General features: G+C 38.8%; 1 protein-coding gene across 6 annotated transcripts in view; it reads left to right on the top strand.

The window, feature by feature from the left end:
* Positions 1-21976, top strand: part of TASOR2 (transcription activation suppressor family member 2) — a 69129-nt gene that overhangs the window by 32396 nt on the left and 14757 nt on the right. For 4 of the 6 annotated variants that reach the window (XM_059912182.1, XM_059912181.1, XM_059912180.1 and 1 more), the window contains 7 exons: positions 3785-3888; positions 7005-7077; positions 7176-7238; positions 10836-11555; positions 14487-14729; positions 18020-18893; positions 20483-20912. In XM_059912182.1, the coding sequence (XP_059768165.1) occupies positions 3785-3888; positions 7005-7077; positions 7176-7238; positions 10836-11555; positions 14487-14729; positions 18020-18893; positions 20483-20912 (2507 nt within the window). The remainder of the gene's footprint in view (positions 1-3784; positions 3889-7004; positions 7078-7175; positions 7239-10835; positions 11556-14486; positions 14730-18019; positions 18894-20482; positions 20913-21976) is intronic. The other 2 variants (XM_059912198.1, XM_059912189.1) reach the window with 1 other exon arrangement.

Raw genomic sequence — 21976 nt, 5'->3', positions numbered from 1 at the left:
CTCTTGCCCTCTTACTTCTGTTTTCCCTTAAGTGATTCTTAAAAGGTCTTTTGTGAAAGGTGTAGAGTAACTCTGAGATTCAGTTCCTGGGAGGTTCCCTCTCTACCTACTTTGTGGAGAGTTTATATCATAAATGAGTGTTGAATTTTCTCAAAAGCTTTTTCTGCATCCATTGAGATTATCATATGATTTTTATCCTCCAATTTGTTAATATGGTGTATCACATTGATTTTTTTGTGTATATTGAAGAATCCTTGCATTCCTGGGATAAACCCCACTTGATCATGGTGTATGATCCTTTTAATGTGTTCTTGGATTCTGTTTGCTAGTATTTTGTTGAGGGTTTTTGCATCTATGTTCATTAGTGATATTGGCCTGTAGTTTTCTCTGTGACATCTTTGTCTGGTTTTGGTATCAGGATGATGGTGGGCTCGTAGAATGAGTTTGGGAGTGTTCCTCCCTCTGCTATATTTTGGAAGAGTTTGAGAAGGATAGGTGTTAGCTCTTCTCTAAATGTTTGATAGAATTTGCCTGTGAAGCCATCTGGTCCTGGCCTTTTGTTTGTTGGAAGAATTTTAATCACAGTTTCAATTTCAGTACTTGTGATTGGTCTGTTTATATTTTCTGTTTCTTCCTGGTTCATTCTCAGAAGGTTGTGCTTTTCTAAGAACTTGTCCATTTCTTCCAGGTTGTCCATTTTATTGGCATATAGTTGCTTCCAGTAGTCTCTTATGATACTTTGTATTTCTGCAGTGTCAGTTGTTCTCCTTTTTCATTTCTAATTCTGTTGATTTGAGTCTTCTCCCTTTTTTTCTTGATGAGCCTGACTAATGGTTTATCAATTTTGTTTATCTTCTCAAAGAACCAGCTTTTAGTTTTATTGATCTTTGCTGTTGTTTCCTTCATTTCTTTTTCATTTATTTCTGATCTGATCTTTATGATTTCTTTCCATCTGCTAACTTTGGGGGTTTTTTTGTTCTTCTTTCTCTAATTGCTTTAGGTGTAAGGTTAGGTTGTTTATTTGAGATTTTTCTTGTTTCTTGAGGTAGGATTGTATTGCTGTAAACTTCCCTCTTAGAACTTTTGCTGCATCCCATAGGTTTTGGGTCGTGTTTTCATTGTCATTTGTCTCTAGGTATTTTTTTATTTCCTCTTTGATTTCTTCAGTGATCTCTTGGTTATTTAGTAGCATGTTGTTTAGCCTCCATGTGTTTGTGTTTTTTAGAGTTTTTTTCCTGTAATTGATATCTAGTCTCATAAAGTTGTGATCGAAAAAGATACTGGATATGATTTCAATTTTCTTAAATTTACCAAGGCTTGATTTGTGACCCAAGATATGATGTATCCTGGGGAATGTTCCATGAGCACTTGAGAAGAAAGTGTGTTCTGTTGTTTTTGGATGGAATATCCTATAAATATCAGTGAAGTCCATCTTGTTTAATGTGTCATTTAAAACTTGTGTTTCCTTATTTATTTTCATTTTGGATGATTTGTCCATTGGTGAAAGTGGAGTGTTAAAGTCCCCTACTATGATTGTGTTACTGTCGATTTCCCCTTTTATGGCTGTTAGCATTTGCCTTGTGTATTGAGGTGCTCCTATGTCAGATGCATAATATTTACAGTTGTTATATCTTCTTCTTGGATTGATCCCTTGATCATTATGTAGTGTCCTTCTTTGTCTCTTGTAATAGTCTTTATTTTAAAGTTTATTTTGTCTGATATGAGAATTGCTACTCCAGCTTTCTTTTGATTTCCATTTGCATGGAATATCTTTTTCCATCCCCTCACTTTCAGTCTGTATGTGTCCCTAGGTCTGAAGTGGGTCTCTTGTAGACAGCATACAAATGGGTCTTGTTTTTGTACCCCTTCAGCCAGTCTATGTCTTTTTGTTGGAGCATTTAATCCATTTACATTTAAGGTAATTATCAATATGTATGTTCCTAGTACCATTTTCTTAACTGTTTTGGGTTTGTTATTGTAGGTCTTTTCCTTCTCTTGTGTTTCCTGCCTAGAGAAGTTCCTTTAGCATTTGTTGTAAAGCTGGTTTGGTGGTGCTGAATTCTCTTAGCTTTTGCTTGTCTGTAAAGGTTTTAATTTCTCCGTCGAACCTGAATGAGATCCTTGCTGGTAGAGTAATCTTGGTTGTAGGTTTTCCCCTTTCATCACTTTAAATATGTCCTGCCACTCCCTTCTGGCTTGCAGAGTTTCTGCTGAAAGATCAGCTGTTAACCTTATGGGAATTCCCTTGTATGTTATTTGTTGCTTTTCCCTTGCTGCTTTTAAGATTTTTTCTTTGTATTTAATTTTTTTTTAAATTTATTTATTTATTTTTGGCTGTGCTGGGTCTTCGTTTCTGTGTGAGGGCTTTCTCTAGTTGTGGTGAGCGGGGGCCACTCTTCATCGCGGTGCACAGGCCTCTCACTATCGCGGCCTCTCTTGTTGCGGAGCACAGGCTCCAGACGCGCAGGCTCAGTAGTTGTGGCTCACGGGCCCAGTTGCTCCGTGGCATGTGGAATCCTCCCAGACCAGGGCTCGAACCCATGTCCCCTGCGTTGGCAGGCAGATTCTCAACCACTGCGCCACCAGGGAAGCCCCTGTATTTAATTTTTGATAGTTTGATTAATATGTGTCTTGGCGTGTTTCTCCTTGGATTTATCCTGTATGGGACACTCTGCACTTCCTGGACTTGACTGACTATTTCTTTTCCCATGTTAGGGAAGTTTTCAACTATAATCTCTTCAAATATTTTCTCAGACCCTTTCTTTTTCTCTTCTTCTTCTGGGATCCCTATAATTGAAATGTTGGTGCGTTTAATGTTGTCCCAGAGGTCTCTGAGACTGTCCTCAGTTCTTTTCATTCTTTTTTCTCTATTTTGCTCTGCGGTAGTTATTTCCACTATTTTATCTTCCAGGTCACTTATCCATTCTTCTGCCTCAGTTATTCTGCTATTGCTTCCTTCCTGAGAATTTTTAATTGCATTTATTGTGTTGTTCATCATTGTTTGTTTGCTCTTTAGTTCTTCTAGGTCCTTGTTAAACGTTTCTTGTATCTTCTCCATCCTATTTCCAAGATTTTGGATCATCTTTCCTATCATTACTCTGAATTCTTTTTCAGGTAGACTGCCTATTTCCTCTTCATTTGTTTGGTTTGATGGTTTTTTACCTTGCTCCTTCATCTGCTACATATTTCTCTGTTTTCCCATTGTGCTTAACTTACTGTGTTTGGGATCTCCTTTTCACAGGCTGCAGGTTCATAGTTCCCATTGTTTTTGGTGTCTGCCCCCAGTGGATAAGGTTGGTTCAGTGACTTGTGTAGCCTTCCTGGTGGAGGGGACTGGTGCCTGTGTTCTGGTGGGTGGGGCTGGATCTTGTCTTTCTGGTGGGCAGGGCTGCATCCAGTGGTGTGTTTTGGGGTGTCTCTGAACTTAGTATGATTTTAGGTAGCCTCTCTGCTAATGGGTGGGGTTGTGTTCCTGTGTTGCTAGTTGTTTGGCATGGGGTGTCCAGCCCTGGAGTTTGCTGGCCATTGGGTCGAGCAGGGTCTTAGCGTTGTGACGGAGATCTCTGGGAGAGCTCTTGCCGGTTGATATTACATGGGGCCAGGTGGTCTCTGGTGGTCCAGTGTCCTGAACTCGGCTCTCCCACCTCAGATGCTCAGGCCTGACACCAGGCCGGAGCACCAAGACCGACCCTGTCAGCCACACGGTGGGTCTAGGGAGAAACAGAATTTTTCACGATAGCATTTTAAAATAAGAAATGTTCTGTGTTTCTGATTTTCTCCACAGTCTGTTGCCAAGATATGTGCTTCAATATGTATGAGGTGGAACTGTCCAACAAGCAAGGGGAAAAAGTAGATAAACTAACAGAGTACATTAAAAGGGAGCAATTGGTAAGAATCATCAATTTAAAATATTATGTTTTCCTTAAATTGAGAAATTGATATCTATTTATTAGTTGGCTCTGCCTAGATTGAATTGTTTTAGCTTGCTTAAAAGGATTTTTTTTTTTTTGGTCGCGCCCCACAGTTTGTAGGATCTTAGTTCCCTGACCAGGGGTCAAACCCGGACCCACAGCAATGAAAGTGCCGAGTCCTAACCACTGGACCGCCAGGAAATTCCCTTAAGAGGATATTTATCATTTAATATTTATTGATATGATATTTATTGGCTAACATATTCATCCCCTTTATATCTTAGTTTACTTTTTTTGTGTTTCACTAGTCAGTTCATACTCCTGGTTTTAAGTATAGGAGGACAGTTTTTCTCAAATCCTTTTTTGTTGTTGTTTTTGTTTTATGATGGAAGAATTGAGTAGATCCCTAGTATTTCTGCATTAATCAAAGGAGATTGATTTGTGAGATATTTCTTTAAAAGTGAACCTTGTCAACACATAGGTGTATAAAGAAAGAAAAGTTGCTGCTTCTATTGTTTTCATAGTGTAGAAAAAGCACGATTCTGCTGAGAAATATGTAACATCCGAAGACCTCTCCACTATGTTAACCAGGGCTCCTCGGTCTGAGGATAGGAGTAGATGCTGACCTTATAGTGAGTGATTCCCAAACATCCCAAAGGAAACGGTGTGAGTGATGGAAGTGACCAAACAAGTCTGCTCAGCCCTTTAGTGGCACAACAGACTTATCCCCATAGTAGACAGCATGAAACCAGTAAATTAACAGAATAGATATGTGAGCTGCGTTGGGAGTAGTGTCAGGTAAGATGCTTGAGTTGCACGTAACAGAAATTCAAACTGGCTTAAACAATAAAGAGTTTTGATAGGCTTACTTTTCAGTTTTAGATGGTAAAGCAAGTTCAAGTGCTGTTTGCTCAGGACTCTTTTTCTTTCAGCTTCTCCCTCCTCTGTGCAATAGTTCTGTCCTATGCTGCCAGTCAGGGCTGCGTGCTTCCTTTTTGCATCCAGAGAGAACCCGTCCTCCAAACCATGGCTTGTGTCCTTAGACCAGTTCCATCATCTGCATGTCTCTCAACAGTAACTGGAAAGGGAATGGCCCACACTGATTAGCTGAGGCCACTCAGAGCCCACCTTCCAGAACTGGGTGCGAGGTCAGTGCCCCCCATTCTGCAGTAAGGAGATGCAGTGGATGACACAGGATGCTGAGCAGATAACCACTGAATACCGACTGGGATTATAGGCTATGTGTTTTTGAAGTAGTGTAGTTCATTTTATATTTGGAAATTAAAAGGAAGAAAGTTCAAAGATATTTTCAGAAAATGCATTAGTGAAGGGCCTACTTGTGAGTGCTTCTGGTATTGAACTCAGGAGACTCGGTGCCCAGCTTTACTTCACAGTTTGTGTGTTAATTACTTACAGAAATTACTTATCACATAAGGTCCTTCCCTCTCAGTGCTCCAGACTGCTTTTCCTGCCTCATTTTATAATGAATATCGGTCTCCCTACCTAGACATTGAGCTCCTTGAGGGTACGTATCATGTCTTAAGCATCTTTGACATCTTGGTGCCTGGTGTATAGTGGACGAGCAGTAAATATCCCTTGTACCTACAACACTGGACTTTAAGAACAGTACTGAGGAAGGTCTCTTCTTAAAAAGGTGGTAAAGACATGTATGGCTGGATTTTTCTATGTGTAAATGGAAAAGGCTAGAAGTAGATATTTCAAAGATTCTGTGATTTTTTTTTCCCCACAAAGGTTAAAATAGGAACTTTATATAGCCCTTTCAGCACATAATTTGAGAGACTAATAAGATACACTACATATTTGTTTTATTTGCACATATTTTGGAATAAAGAAATGTACAGTTTTAAGCAGATATAGGATTTTACTTTCATCTATATTACGAAACTAAAATTCAGAATAATGTAGCTAATTATTGTCACTTTTACTCTTTACATCGATAAAAATGTAAAACAAGAATTACATCTGTTTGCTGATAAATACCAAAGATATGGGTATATATAACTGTTGATACATTTATTCAGTACTTCTTTCTTGAGTGCTTACTGTGTGCCAGAAGCAAAAAGACAAATAGTCCCTGCCATCAAGGAACTTATAAGACTGTAGGAGACAAAAATGTAAACCAACCAATGCATAGGGGCTGTGATAGAAATGTATGGAGACTCACAATAGTGATTGTTCCTGTGGGTGAAGTTTCAGTCTCATAATTAGTTCCAATAAATAATTAGAAAAGAAGTCTTTTTTTCATACTTGAGTTGTTGTTGAATAATTTATTGATTTATCATATTTGTAGGCTTATGACCTGTCAATTTTTGAAGTATGTTTTATCACTTTATAAAGTGGTATATTTTATTCAGTTTTTTTAACTGACAAATTATTGTATGACATTGAATTTTATCTTTGTTAAGGGTATATAGGCTTTTGAAATGGTGACTAATGGGGAAGAAGAGCTGTTATCTCTGTGATGTAGAATGACAGAAGATGCCACTGAAGAGTGTGGTAGAGGGAAAAAAGAAATATTTATTTTTGTCTGCATTTCTTATAACCGGGGGACCTAATGATGTTATTTCCAATTATTACCCATCTCTTAGGAAGCTGTAGAAAGGATTCTTTTAATGGATGGTATCTTCCAGTTTTTCTAGTTCCAGGATTCTGTGATATGTTTTGTATTAAAATGAGCTTAACATGTTAATCATAGGTCTGATTGACCTTGAATTTGTAGTGGCTGAATGGGAACAGAGCGGCTACTTAGCAGTATGAAATGTCCAACATGTCAATGAAAAAAATGAAAGACGTTGTTTCTGATTGATTTGTTATGTAGTTGAACACTATCCTAAAACTAACCCATGATGTTCTAGTTATTTATTATGTGTAGCCCTAACGAGGCCAAGATTATTTGAATGCTAAGGAACTTGCAGTTTCTGATACTGGGGACAAAATTGTCCTGATTCCCGTAAATACTGACATTTCAAGAATTTTTTTCTTTAACTTTTTATGAGCTTAAAAATCACTGAAGAATGTGGTAGAGGGAGAAGGAGAGAGGAATTGAATCTTTCTTGCTATTTTATGTTTAAGGCAATCATCAAATGCTTAGAAGATCGAGAATTTTTCATTTTACTTACGTCGTCAGCCTTAATGTCAGAAGCAAGTAAGAACAACTTTTTTGAAAAAATGTTTTTCAGTATGTTTACTTTTATTGTATAAGATCAGCAACCTGACTTTTCTTCTGATTCTCATTCTGTGTAGGTTTTGGAGAGGAGCAGATGGGTCTTCACGGGTTGCATTTATTCCATTCATCCCTGTCAGCAGGTAAGGACACAGGACTGGCAGTTCACTGCACCTGTGGGCCATTTTTCAGTCCTCATCTTAAACTCTCAGCAGCATATGACCCTGGTAACTCTTTTCTTCTCTTAAATAACTTTCTTCCTTTACTCTCCCTGGTTAATCCTTCATCTCCTTTCTTTGTAGGCTTATCCTTTCCTGTCTGCTCCATGCTCAGATATCCACCTGCCTATTGACATTTCTTTCTACTTAAATGTCTCAGATGGTCCTCACATTCAGCATGTCCCAAACTGGATTCATTTGTTATTGAACAACAAGAGCTAGGAGATGGTTTTATCATAGTCTCCCAGTCAGTAGGACTTAAGGTCCTCACAGAAGCACTTCCCTCTGTCTGGACTACTTGTCTCCTTCCCCGTGATCGGATGATGTTGACCACCCCCCCAGCCAGGACCAGGAATTGCCTGTTAGGGGCAAAAAATATTGCTCCTGCAGTATGTAAATAGATATACAGTATATCTGTGGTATTAGAATTTCAGAGGGCAGTTAGGAAACAAAGTCTAGAAAGGCTCTCTCTGGTAGGGGGAGATAATGAATAAAATTGGAGGAGAAGCGCTGGTCTAGCCAATTACCCATAGCTGTCAGGTGTCAGTTTAAATATCACTTTATTTATTCCCATCACCACTCTTCCTTCAATGAGGACCCCTAGGCTTTTCACCAATATAATTTAAATATTTATTTTTATAATTATTTAATGCCTGCCTTTCTTGTATTCTACTGCATCCCTACTGCTTAGCAATGTCAGGCACCTAAAAAATAATAAATGCTTGCTGAGCAAATAAATAAATGAAAGTAAATGAGTCATTTCTTTTTGTCATATGAGGAAAATTTCCTCATTGTTTTATAATCACACTGTGTATGTTTAAACATAATTTGTATATAGTATATAGTATTTATAAAGCTACAACCAATCCAAAAAAATTTTTTTAATTGATGTTTTTAAATTGTATTCAGCTACTCAAAGCAGAGAACTACTGGCATCACCTCTTTGGAATAAGCAAAATATTACCAATTATAATAACATAATGGCAATAGCTGCTTGCATTTTTCAAGCATTTACTACATTGGTATTCTGCTCGGCACAATTGATTTCACAGCCCTTAATAGGTATTTTTATTATGACCATTTCAGAGATGAGGAAACTGAAACTTAAACTTGCCCAAGGTCAAACAGCTGACTCTGAGCTGGCTTCCAGCTCTGTTCCCACACTGCCTCCTCCGTATGCAGGAGCTCTGCCTTCATTCTTATCTTTAGGTGTACACTACCACTTGAATAAGAAACATTAGTTCCTGTACCATTTGGTGTTGAACAGCACAGGATTTCTTTTTGAGTAAACATTGGAGTGTTGTGTTCAATGTTCACAGCCTCCTCTAGTTCATTAAGACACTTTTCTATTTCTGGTCACTCAGAAATGTTCAGTGCTGTGGTTATTTGTTTTAAGTTGAGTGACTCTTCGCTTAGCAGACTTAAAAAGTTCTTAGATTTCATAATAGCTGTTACAAATCGTTCTGACTTCTGCCTTTCCAAATTCTTGAAATAATGAAGTTGTCTAGAAAACTACTGCTTTATTGTGAACTGTTAGTAGGACCTAAGAACTTTGTCATGTTTTATTTTTCCTTGTTACTTTCTAAATGAACTGCAGAGAAAGGAATTTTTATTTTAATGGCTAGCCACATTTTCCTATTTATTTATTTATTTATTTATTTATTTATTTATTTATTTTTGTTTGCTTTTTTAAAATTTATTTATTTATTTATTTATTTATTTGGCTGTGTTGGGTCTTCGTTTCTGTGCGAGGGCTTCCTCTAGCTGCGGCAAGCGGGGGCCACTCTTCATCGCGGTGCGCGGGCCTCTCACTATCGTGGCCTCTCTTGTTGCGGAGCACAGGCTCCAGACGCGCAGGCTCAGTAGTTGTGGCTCATGGGCCTAGTTGCTCCGCGGCATGTGGGATCTTCCCAGACCAGGGCTCGAACCCGTGTCCCCTGCATTAGCAGGCAGATTCTCAACCACTGCGCCACCAGGGAAGCCCTTTCCTATTTATTTTTATTTGCCATTCTTTTCCTGATACCTGCTCAAGTATAAATGTATTCAGCTAGGTGTTTCTTAATTTTGAGGTTACTTTTTCGTTAAAAAGAATGGTATAATTCATACTTCAGTTTAGTAGGCACCAAAGGTCTTTATTATCTGTGGGTTTTTTATTACTGATAAATTACATTTTCTAGGATTTTATTACCTATTTCTCAGTGACCTGACCTTTTCTCTTCTTTCCCTGTACTGTTTTCCTTTAGGTTATCGATTTGCGGAAAAATTAGCATTTCTGTCAGAGAGTGAACCAGGGAGAGGAAGTAAAATACAGACTAGTCAGTCTAGTTACATAATATTAAAAAATTTCATTTGATAGAGAAGGTGATGAAATATATACCAGTAGTTACCATGAGACTTGGGGGTTACTTAGGGTTTACTTTCTTTTAGTTCAACTGGTTTGTGTTGTAATTCTAGTTTCTTCCAGTTTTATTGAGATATTATATAATTGACATACGGCACTGTATAAGTTTAGGGTTTACCAGCATAATGATTTGACTTACATACATCATGAAACAATTACCACAGTAATTCTAGTGAACATCCATCATATCATGTAGATACAAAATTAAAGAAAATAGAAAAAAAAATTTTTTTTTCCTTGTGATGAGAACTATTAGTATTTACTTTTTTTTTCTTCTTTGGCTGCGTTGGGTCCTCGTTGCTGCATGGGCTTTCTCTAGTTGCGGCGAGCGGGGGCTACTCTTCATTGCAGTGCACGTGCTTCTCATTGTGGTGGCTTCTCTTGTTGCGGAGCACTGGCTCTAGGCGCACGGGCTTCAGTAGTTGTGGCTCGCAGGCTCTAGAGCGCAGGCTCGGTAGTTGTGGCGCACGGGCTTAGTTGCTCCATGGCATGTGGGATCTTCCCAGACCAGGGCTCGAACCCGTGTACCCTGCAAAGGCAGGCGGATTCTCAACCACTGCGCCACCAGGGAAGTCCCAGTATTTACTTTCTTAACTTTCATATGTAACGTCAGCAGTGTTAATTATTTTTATTATGTTGTACATTACATCTTTAGTACTTAAATTTATCTTATAACTGAAAGTTTGCACCTGTGACTACCTTCTTAAGAGAATTTGAAGTAGGTCATATAAGGTACAGATTAGATATATTTTAAAAGCAGAAAATGAGAATAGAAAAGTAATTCTGCCAACTCTAAATGCTGGTGCATTGAGTTCACGCTGGGCTCCTGGTCAGATGAGACGGAGCTGCAGGCGGGCCTGCCTTCTTCATTCTCACCTGGTGATCCCATCTGAGTGACTCTTTTTTGGTTCTGTGTGTGCATGTTTTCATATATATGGAGATAATATATATTCATTAAGTGCATCCATAAGTCTTCTATTAATTGCTATTTAGATTACCATTTGAAACACTGTATCATATTTAACCATCCTATAATTTTGTAATCTAAAGCGTTTTTTCCTTCATGTTTTTGAAAAAAAAAAAAGAACTTTGGGTTTCTAATACATGTGTATATATTTTAGGGCTGAAAGACTTGAAAGTTGAAGATGACATCTCACTGAAGGTGGTACCTATTTTACCTTCCCTTAATTGTGCCCTGCTGGAAGCAAAGAAATCATTCTCTGAAAAAGGAATCTGTCTAAACACATTAGTAAAGCATAATTTCCAAGAACTGTACAAGGTGGACAAAAGTTCTTCATTGACTGCTGCTTCTCAGGATGGAATTAAAGAGACTGCATTCTTTGGCAAAGTGTCCAGTGGTTTTGACTTGACTCCTCCAGCTGAAAAGTGCCCTTTACAGTCTTTAACTCAGTTGAGGTCTTATATTTCAGATCCTAACGGGTACATTTTGGAAGTATCTACTGTACTAGACTTATTGGCAGAGTGTCCTCAGTCTCCTTGTATTTCAGATGGAATTTGTGATGTTGGATTTTCTTTAGTTATGACTCCAGATCCTGAATTTCACGACTCAGAGGCAGAAGTAAGAAAAGAAACAGAAACACAAAAGAATTCTGAAGAGATGTTTAAAGCAAGGCAGGGAGCTCTGGTCCCATTAAGTCCAGCATCAAATCTGAGAGTTCAGCCTAAGAGAAAAGCAAGCACGCTGCCCGTGGTACAGAGTAAAAGGGTGAACTTGTGCCGTCCCTTTCCCAAAAGAACTTCTGCTGGAGCAAACAGGGGTCCAGACTCTCCCACAACGCTCAAGTTAGTCAAAGGACAGTTTCCTCAGAAAAGAAAAAGAGGTAAGCATGTCTGTATGGATTTTCAGATGAGCAATTAGTAATAACTGTTGTGTGTTAACCCTGTTCCTATGTGACCATCCTGGACTGTAGCTTGACAGTGTCCGTTAGCTCTCTCCAGGTGATTTGTGTGCATGCTAAAGTTGGAGAAGCAGTAATCTAGATAACATGAAAATCAAGAAATAGGACAAAAGCCCACCCACCAAAAGCTTGTATTTCACTTGTAAAACTGCTCAAATCATCACTCAGTTATTTACTTACCTGTCTAGGAAATAAGGTCATTCCGTTTCTGAACTGTCCTCAGACAAATTCGAGTGGAAGAAGAGGGTCTCCTAAAATCAGGCACACTAAGAACAAATGGCAAAAACTGATAAGTGATAGCCCGAACATGTTTAAAGAGGGGGAAAAGTGCCTGGACTCTCCAAAACTAGAGCATCCTGGGGCAGAATTTCTAATGCTTTATGTGTTTTAAAAGTGGTCACCTGGATCCTACTATAGACCTATTGAAACAAGGTCCAGTGGCCTTGAGACATATATATATTGAAACAGTTCCACAAGTGGTTTTGTTGCCCCCTGAAAACTGAGGGAGAATCAGCTTCCAGAGCCATTTAATGTTAGTCAAATGCACTTCAGTGAACAGAGCACAACAAATAACACAATTTTGGCTTAGAGTCATCTCAGATTATGTGCGGTGTATTTTGTTTAAAACTAGGGAACTTATGCTCTATGACCCCTTAGAGAAGAGGTGAGCAGACTGGGGCCAAAGGGCCCCTCAGGCATTACCTGTTGTCTCTGTCCTTCACTGCACTGGCACAGGTGGGCGGCTGTGACTGAGGTCTGGCCCTTCACAGAAAAAATTTGCCAACCCTATCTGTAGTATTTTGAATTTAAAAATTTTGATGCCTAAAGAAGAAACATTGGAGGTGTGTGGATCCCCAGGATCCTAGATAATTAAGATTTTACCCTGTGGTTTAACAAGTAGTTATTTCTGGCCAATTATAGTTTGAGAAATTGTGTGTGTGTGTGTGTTTAGGAGGGTGGTAGAAAGAACGGCAATATGAAGCAGCGACTCACACTCTACATTTCCTCACAAATTCCAGGCCAACCATATTGGGTTTCTTCTCTATATGAACCATTTTAAAGGTATTAAATAAATTACCTATAATTCAACATATATGTTGTCACTGTTTCTCAAGTGTTTTAATTTCATCTACTATAAGAAATATGTTTTAGGGACTTCCCTGGCAGTACAGTGGTTACAACTCCACACTTCCAATGCACAGGGCATGGGTTTGATCCCTGGTCAGGGAACTAAGACCCCACATGCCACACAGTGTGGCCAAAAAATGAACAACAACAACGATGTGATTAAACCAGCCAAGATGACTAAATATAATACCACAAAAACTCAAAAAAAAAAAAAAAGAAAAGAAATATGTTGTATATTGTAGTCCAGTACACACAAATTCATACATACTGAAACAGAAATTTCAGAAAACATTTACCCTAACTATGTGTAATACAATCTGATATCTTCTATTCTGTTTCATTTAATAAAGAATTCTGGTTGCAGCCCATTAAGTTTATTTTATAATACACCCATGGATTATTGCATGCAGTTTGAGAAACATGCCATTGAGTGATGCGAACAAGCAGGGCGGTCCCTGCAGGATCACCTGTTTCGTGTTTCTCCTTTTCCTCGCAGGACCTAGGTTGTGAGAGATGTTCCCCTCCTGCCCGTGCAGACGTTACGCTTCCCCTAGTCTTGACCATCTCATCTTATTTTCTTTCTCTTCTTAATTTAGTCTTAACAGTTTTCCTGCTTGACTTATATTTTGCCTTTTTTTACGCTAAAAATTTTAGAAATTGTAACCGGTATAAAATCAGAAGTCTTACTCTAAAAACAAAACTCCTGCTTTATTGCCTTTAATAGTTTAGTAGGGAAGAAAATAATTAGACCCAGGGAAATGTACAACATTAAGAGAGTCTAAAAGCTTTTTAAAAAAACCTTTTATTTTTCTAACCTTCAAAAGAATAAAATGAAATTGGTCTCTTTTCTACATTTCACTAATAACCATCACATTCTGAAACTGTTTAATGTTTTCTGTTCTCAATTAGAAATAGTATTTTCCATATAATGTGATTTTAAAATATTTGCAAACATTCACATGTGTGATTATTTTGTATAGTCAGTGGGGAAAACGTTTTCACAGGGAACATTTATTAACATTTTTTTTTAACTCTTAAAGGATTGAAACACTTTCTGCGTGTGATACAAGCAGGTTGTTAATAGTTTTTTCTCCTCATGTGCCTCCACCTTTAGTTCTTTCCTTCCTTCCCTATGAGAAGTAAAGCTGAGCATTTTTTAAGAGAAATGAGCAATTATAATAGATTTATAGGAAGTTAAATCAGAAGAGGACTTTCTTCAATGTACCTTCCTCTGTCTTCTCTTAAGAGATGATTTTTCAGGCAGTATTAAAGCTTTGATATTTAGGTGTAGTGAAGGAAAATATGTAACATGGCTCTTTGTGAACCTACAGTCTCTTCTCTACAGTGTGGTCGTGGTTTTAACCACATGGCTTTATGGAAGCTGTGTCGCTTTTGTGTAAATTGAATTATCCGTCACCCTGTGCTGTGAACTAGCATGTTCAGCCTTACCTGCCACATCAGTCAGCAAAGATAACGGAATTTTTAAAAAAAATTAAGTCATGCCTTGTTTTTATAAAGTTATTACTCTGATATTTTTCTTCTAATCCTAATTAGGGATATAGACCAACACTTAGCAAGTTCAAAAATCTTTTAATGAAATACCCCAAATTTTATATTTTATTCCCCATTATTAAAGTTAACCCCCCAAAACAAATCAAAGGAAAGCTATGCTGATAAATATGTGAGCCCCCTACCCCTTAAAAAACGGTGTCTTTTCTGCATAAGGTGCTGAAGTGCTGACTGCACAGTTTGTACAGACAACCAAATTGGATAGGAAAAACCAAGAAGCTCCTATTTCTAAAGATGTTCCAGTGTCAACGACTGCTAAAAGGGCAAGGAAACGAGAGACATCTCCAGTCAAAACTGTTCCAAGGGCTAAGCCACCTGTGAAGAAATCTCCACAAAAACAGAGGGTAAATATAGTAAAAGGCAATCAGAATCCCAGAATCAGAAAGCAGCCACAACCTGGTAAGATATCCTCTTCCTGTAAATTTCAACACCATAATACGGACTAATCGAGATTATAAGATAGCATATTGAAACAGTATAAGATCAGTTGAAATCTGTCATGTTCTTATGGTCTTCTTTAGTTCAGACACTGACAGGACAAGTAACTTGGTTTCCCAGTGTGAATAAATTAGAAAGTGCAAAGATTCATACCTTCACTAAATAGACCCTACTTTTCATTTTGCAGAAAGCCTGAACATGAACTGTTTAGCAGAGTTAAAGTATAAAGGGCCTTTTTTATGACTAAATTCACAAGCAAGTAGCATCTGGCAGTATTTTTCTAGACCATAATCAGTTATAAAAAGGAGATTATAAGTTTGTCCAGAGGGAACTATAAAGACATGGTTCAAAGCAGTCAGTAATCCTGAATCCTGTATTTGGTTTTAAAAGGCCTTAAATTAATTTTAAAAGCAGTTTTACTTTTCTACTTCTACTTTTGCTGAAGTGAATAACCAAGTCTCCTTATGTGAGCCAGCAGCTGACTGCTAGTTCTGTGTTCCGCCTGCTGGAACCTCGTCGTTGCTGGCGTGTTCCCTCATCACTGCGGACCTCCCTTTTCTCCCAGCTCCATGTCCCACTTCACACCCATCTCTCTGAGTAGAGTGCAGCTCCATCAAGCTGCAAAATCTATACATTTTACAGTATCTTCGGTATTGAGTCCTACTGTGTTGTATGTGTGGTGGTGGGTTTTGTTTAGAAAAACCTTCATTTCCTCATACCTCTGTATTTCCATCAGTTTTCTGTCTAATCTCATGATTCTACTTTCTCTCTTATCTATCTTTAGACTTTTTTAAAAGCCTCAAATTTAGTGGAATTCAGGGAAAGAAACTCTCGTTGGGGTGATGGTATTATGGATGAGCTTGGTTTTTTCTTTCCTCATTTTTAAAAAAAATTTTTTCGGCCGCACCTCGCAGCATGTGGGATCTCAGTTCCCTGACCAAGGATCGAACCCACACTGCCTGCATTGGAAGCGCAGAGTCTTAACCACTGGACCACCAGGGAAGTCCCTTTCCTCAGTTTCGTTAATGTTGTTTATGACTGAAGATTTTTCTGAAAGCTCCTCAGTCATATCACCGTACAACCTGTAGAGAGTCATACCCAATGCGGACTCTCTGCTTGTCTCCCCAGGCAGTTACTAGGTGGTCTTACCCACGGGCCCACATTTCTCTCCTGCCATTTCCCAATGCGTGCCTTCCCTGTCAGGCACATGGTGCCACCCACACGAACCATGCCTGTTGTCACACCTGTGCAGTCCCCTCTGCTCAGCTAAGTCCACACGGAGCCATTTCCTGATGCTCTAATCTGCACTCATTTCTCCTTTTTTTCCATTTCTTTTTGGGTTTTTGAGAACATTAAAGAGTTAATTCATACTATTTTCCAATCATCTGGTGTGTCTTGGTCCTGTCTTTCCAAGTAGTTTGTAAACAGGATGAGTATAGATACATACATAATGCATTGTATTCCCAGCCTTGTCATTAGAATTCCTTGTGCTGAATTGGCTTCTGTATAGTTGTAGGCTAATCGATTAGTGGGAGGAGGTATGCAACTGGGCATTGGCAGAAAAGTGAGCCCAGAAAATGAAAAGTTTTCAGAATGGGTATTCAGAAATAGGCCGATTTGTATTGCAAATGTCTGTATATATTGTGCAGCCACATTCTAAGTTAAAATTTTAAGATTACCACCTTTTAAATAATGTGTTAATTTTTCTTTTATTTCTTAATCACCCATGCTAATCCGCTTCATTTCTTTTACTTGAAATATCAGAGTTTAAGAAGGCTCAGTCATTTTGTTACTGAAACTAATGGTTTTCAATATAGTTTTTATTTACTGAACTCTTTATATTTTTTATAATTTATTTGGCATCATTTTATCTATATTTCTTAAAAGAGATAGATTATCAGTATTGTATTTTTAATTAACTGAAAACCTCTAACAAGTCAGTAATTAAATGATTTACCTGAAATGACACATATTTATTAAAATGAACCCTTTTTCTTGATTCAATACAGTGTTCTCTATATCAGACCTTCCTCATAGTGATACTCAGTGTAAGAACCATAGTATTTAAGGATAGAATGAACTTAGTGTCAGTAAACACATCAGATCCTAAAATGAACGTGTTTCTAGTTCACCCGGGGGGTTCACGAGACAACTCTCTTTGGGCCACTTTCTCGTACCTCACCCCGTTGGGCTTTGATATTTTAAATAAAAACTGGGCAGTGGTTGATTAATTTTACCCTCCTCACCATACACACACTCTTGTCATTCTGTTTGATGACCTCATAGGCCAGAGTTTTCTCTGTAAATGTATTGTCATTGGGCTTTGCAGACAGGTCAGTAATTTATTTCAGACCTGCTACTACTAATTATAAAGAGGAGCACAGTTGGCTTTTCTGTCCATCCAGCCACCTGCTACAGGGACTCACTGCCCAGTATTGTTGAGAACTTTGTCCATCATGATAACCGCATTTTAAAAGGCTGAATCAAAGTCCTGAGAAGGCAAGTAAACCCACCTGAGAATGTCAGTTTTCTGACCGAATGCCAATGGGTAGATTTGACTACCTGCTGTAAGAATTATCAGTAGATGAGGAGATTTGCTTTTTTGCAGATAGAATAGAGAGGAAATGTTTTTAATGCAGAAACTGAAGTTTTAAAACTTGAAATTAATTGGCGATTCTGAATATTCTTACTTTTCTAATTTTTTATTCATATCATAATGTATTATAATTAAACATCAATATGGTTAAAAATCATCTCTGTTTTGAACTTAGATGATTTCTCTAATAACTTGCTAAGGGAAATGATTTCTAGGAAAGTACATTAACATTCTATAATATACGCTTTAAACTTAGAAATTCTTAGATTCTCACTAGATTGTAAGCTCTCTGAGGGCAGGAGTCTTGTTTTCTTTTCTTGTTTTTGTTTTTTTCTCTTTGTATATTTCTTGAGCTAAGGAGTATGCCTTGTGTGTAGATCAGTACATGCAGTTTTGAAGCGTGATTTCTTTTTAAATTAATATGCATATTCCTTAAGGCTTGTTCCTCTGGTAAATACATTATAATACATCAGGAAGTTGGACAAGACCTCACTCTGGTAATAAAAATTTAACATACAATTTATGCAACATATCAAGAGGTTTTTCTTGAATATGTTGCCTTAACTGTTGATTTTCACTGAACCATAGTAATATGACAAAGAATTAATTCTATGGAAATCAAGTGTTACGTGTCTTTTTTTCTTTTATGCTGAAGCCAAAGGAGAAACTTCTTCACAGCTTCAATCAGAAATTTCAGATGGTCAAGAAGATGTTATTAGCATAAGTACAGCTCAACCAGAAAATATCACAGTGGCTCCAAAAGACCCACCTGAAAACTCCATTGTCAACTGTGACTCCCAGGCCCTAAATATGTTGGCTGATCTTGCATTAAGCGCTGCTACCTCTACCACACCATCCTCTGAGCCCAGAAACTTTCCCTGCTCCTCTGAATTGCCACAAAACGATGTTTTGCTTTCTAAAGAACATTCTTTGCGCGGTACATCAGACCATGAATATCATAGAGTAGTTAAAAGTCAAAAAGGTGGACCGTTATCCAAGCCCTCCTCTGATAAGAGTAATCTGACGTCAGACCCCACGGTCAGCCAGGAGGACGAGAGCTTGGTTCCTGGCATTCAGGCCCCTGCGGAAGTCCAATCGGCACTTCCCGAGGAAACCCTAGAAAGTTCCGACGCAAGCCAAAGCTCTTTTGTTGCTGTGGAGCATTCCTATGCCCTGCTCCTTGCAGAACATTCAAAGAAGCATCTACAGCAGAGAGGGGCCCCAGGCCCTGCCTTTGCCAAGAATGGCACAAAAGGCCCCGAAGCGGGAACCCCAGTGGGGAAAGTGATGCCATTTCGGCATCAGCAGATCACCTCCCCACTGCAGAAGCTCTCCGAGGCCCCAGCGCTCAGGCACAGGAGCAGGTTGCTGCCCTCCAGCCTGCAGGACTTCTGCCGCTCTCATACCGTATTCAGCTGTGATGGCTCCTTTAAGGTCACTTTCAAATGTGAAGCAGATTACGTGTTCAGCTTAGACAGCAAGTATACCAACAACCCCCTGGAGAAGACTGTAATCAGAGCACTACATGGGTGAGTAGGAGTGACACTAGATGAAAATGGATGAACTTTTCTGTTGAGATAAATGTAGCGAGAAGGGATACTTGTGCTAAACTCTGGGGAGGGAGAAGGAAGTGTGTAAAATCCAGTAACTTGGGAATAATACCAAGCAGTTAATCGTTGACAATTAAGAAAACCTTAGTCTTCTGCACGGCTTTCCATCTTGAGATGCTCCTTCATAAGTCTTTCTGGTCTTTGAATTATAATATGTAAATGAGATGTTAGTGTAAAATAGTGAGGTAAAGAAATAATGCTTTACAGACTGAATTCCAGAAGAAACATTTAAAGAATTACTTCTAGCTTGTCAAATTGGTCAGATTGCTACGAGTGAGCAGTTTTCACGGGGTCGTTCTATAAATCTTCCTTAAGGGGTCAATGCAGAATAACAGAGAGCTGAAAGCACAGGCTTTGGAGGGTAGACTGACGTCGGTGTTGAGCCTGGGCTCTCCTGCGTGCCAGCGTGTGTGCCTCAGGACAGCGCTGCTCACTCTTCACTGAGACTCATCTGGGGTCTCATTGAACTGCAGCTTCTGACTCAGTCCATTTGGGATGGGGCCTGAGAGTCTACATTTCTAACCAGTGTCCAGGTGATGCCAAGGAAGGGTGACAGTATGCGAGCAACACTTTTAAGCATGGGTTTAGTAATAGCCACTAAAGTTAGAGAGTTATGAGGGAGTTATGTACATTAGGGTTTGCATGGTGACGGGCACATACTAATAAATGGTGACTATCGCTATTAGCAGGAAGCGTTAGCCTGTGAAACAACAGTGACCTGCTGGTAGGGGGATACTGCACGTGTGAGGGACTGAATTCCGTGAGACTTCTTTCCTTGCTCCAGGCACGAGCTTGTGCTTTCGTCCCCACCTGCTCATGAGGGTCACTTCCTTAGCCTTAACCCTGTTTCACTGAAGCCTAGTTCTGTAGCCCCTCTGACTCATTCCACTCAGCTCTGCTGTCCGTTGGCCTGGCAGATGGCCAGAAATGTTTTGTGCCTCCCCTTCCGGTTTCAGGAGAGTCTCCAGAGCTGTACTCTGAAAATAGTATAGTTCTGCTGAATTGCCCAACTCCTTTAATCTTCAAACTTCCCAACTATTAGAAGAGACACATAAAAATAGAAAAGAAATGAGTTGGCCAGACTTAACAGAAGCAAGGAGATGAGGATTTGGGAAGTTGCTGAAACCATTATTCACATAATGTGTCTATCGCGTCCCAGGAGAGCTTGCACTGAATAAGAGAAAAATCCTAGGCTAGGAGTGTGAAGGCCTATATTCTGATCATGGTCCTACCACTCACAGATTTTGTGATTTGAAAGAAGCCACTTAAAGCTCTGATTTTCAGTTCCCTTCTCTGTCTCTGTAAAAAGAGTGAATTAGATTCACTGTAATTATTTGTTAAATCAGCTTCATTTTTATTTTACTCATTGTTTCATGCTCATGTAATTTTTAAAATAAAAATGAACACAAAAACTAAGGTTAATAATTAAGGCACTTACTTATGATAAGATAATCAACGAAAATAGTCATTTTCAATGGTTTTTGTTTCTTCTTTCTTTAAAATCTCAGGCCCTGGAATACTGATTTGCCAGATAATGTGGAAGAAGTGAAGCTTTTACTTCATATGTGGGTAGCTCTGTTCTACAGCAATCAAAACAAAGTCATACGATCATCCCGAAAAGTAGTAGAACACAGCAACCCAGCAAAATACGTGTCCATAAATAGCACGTTAGAATCGTTTGAATTCAGTGAAATTGAGGAGTCCTCCGGTGTGGAAAGGTGCTCCGTAGACCCTCTGTTGGAGACTAATGAGGCTCCCAGAGGTCCTACTGCCCAAGTGTCCTTCCCGGACACTGACCCCCTGCTTCCTTTCATGAAACCACCGCCTGTGAGAGGCTTGGAGCTTTGGGTGCAGAATGAACAGAAAGAAATGTTTGCAACAGCAGGTCATCCAGAGACCCCAGAAAGCCAGAATTTCATCTATTCTTGTAATAATGAGGTAGGTAAAGCTGAATAATATAAATGCTGGTATTATTTTTGAAGAAATTTTTTTTGTACATAAAATCACATTCATAACAAGGCATCAGTTTCTTTTAGGAAAGTGGATTCTCTAGCTATGTAAAGGATTAGAATGCCAGAAACTTAGTTGTCAAAGTCTGGATTGTCTGCAGGTGGAGCTTATCTACCATCCTGATTGAAGAAACGAAAGTAGGAAAAAAATCGTAGGCCTCAGATGATCTGGGAGCCATCCATAATTATGTAACTTTTTAGTTGTATGATTTGGGGCAAATTACTTGTTCTCTCTGAGCTTATTATCTTTTAAAAGAGGTGAATAATACTTACTCTGTTTACCTAGAATACTGTTTATGGATCAAATGCAGTAATAATAAATATAAAAAATCTTTGATAAACCTTAAAGTAAACTAAAATTGAATATATTAAAATTATTTTTAAAAACAAATCCTGAGACAGTAAATAAAAATGCCAGACCTCTCATAGGTCTGCAGATAACTGTTTGGAAATATGGAAAATACACTTGGTTTCATTTCACTGTTCTCAACTGATAGTCAGGACAGATAATCGAATTTTAATTGGAGCAAATTAAAAAGTTGTATCAAGATTCTAAGTAAATGGATTGACAAGATACCTGCCTTTTTAAGCTTTCAGAACAGATTTATTCCAGAATAATTTTACATGGGTTTGGGCACCTTCAGTGCCTGTGTTAACATTGAGTTTCTGTACCTGGGCTTCCGTGGGGATTTGCAGGTCCAGGGGTGAGCCTTAGAGGGTCTGTGAGTGTCTGCAGATGCTCATCTTCATCAGAATGAAGACTGGTGGAACGCTGTGGGCCAGAGACTGGTCTGAGCCCTTCACTCGCATTAACTCAGTTAATTCTCACACAGCCAGGTGAGGTAAGGACCGTGCCACCCATCTTATAGGTGAGAAGACTGAGGATGAGAAGTACAGAATGGCCTGGAGGCACATAGTAAATTGTCCGGCCAAGACTCAGATCTGGACACTCTAGATGTTTCTCAATGTCGAATTCTGTGGATGTATTTATGT

Source organism: Balaenoptera ricei, chromosome 2 (assembly GCF_028023285.1).
Source record: "Balaenoptera ricei isolate mBalRic1 chromosome 2, mBalRic1.hap2, whole genome shotgun sequence".
NCBI classification, from domain to species: domain Eukaryota; kingdom Metazoa; phylum Chordata; class Mammalia; order Artiodactyla; family Balaenopteridae; genus Balaenoptera; species Balaenoptera ricei.
The sequence above is the reverse complement of the archived record's forward strand: the minus strand, read 5'-3'. Positions and strand labels throughout refer to the sequence as shown.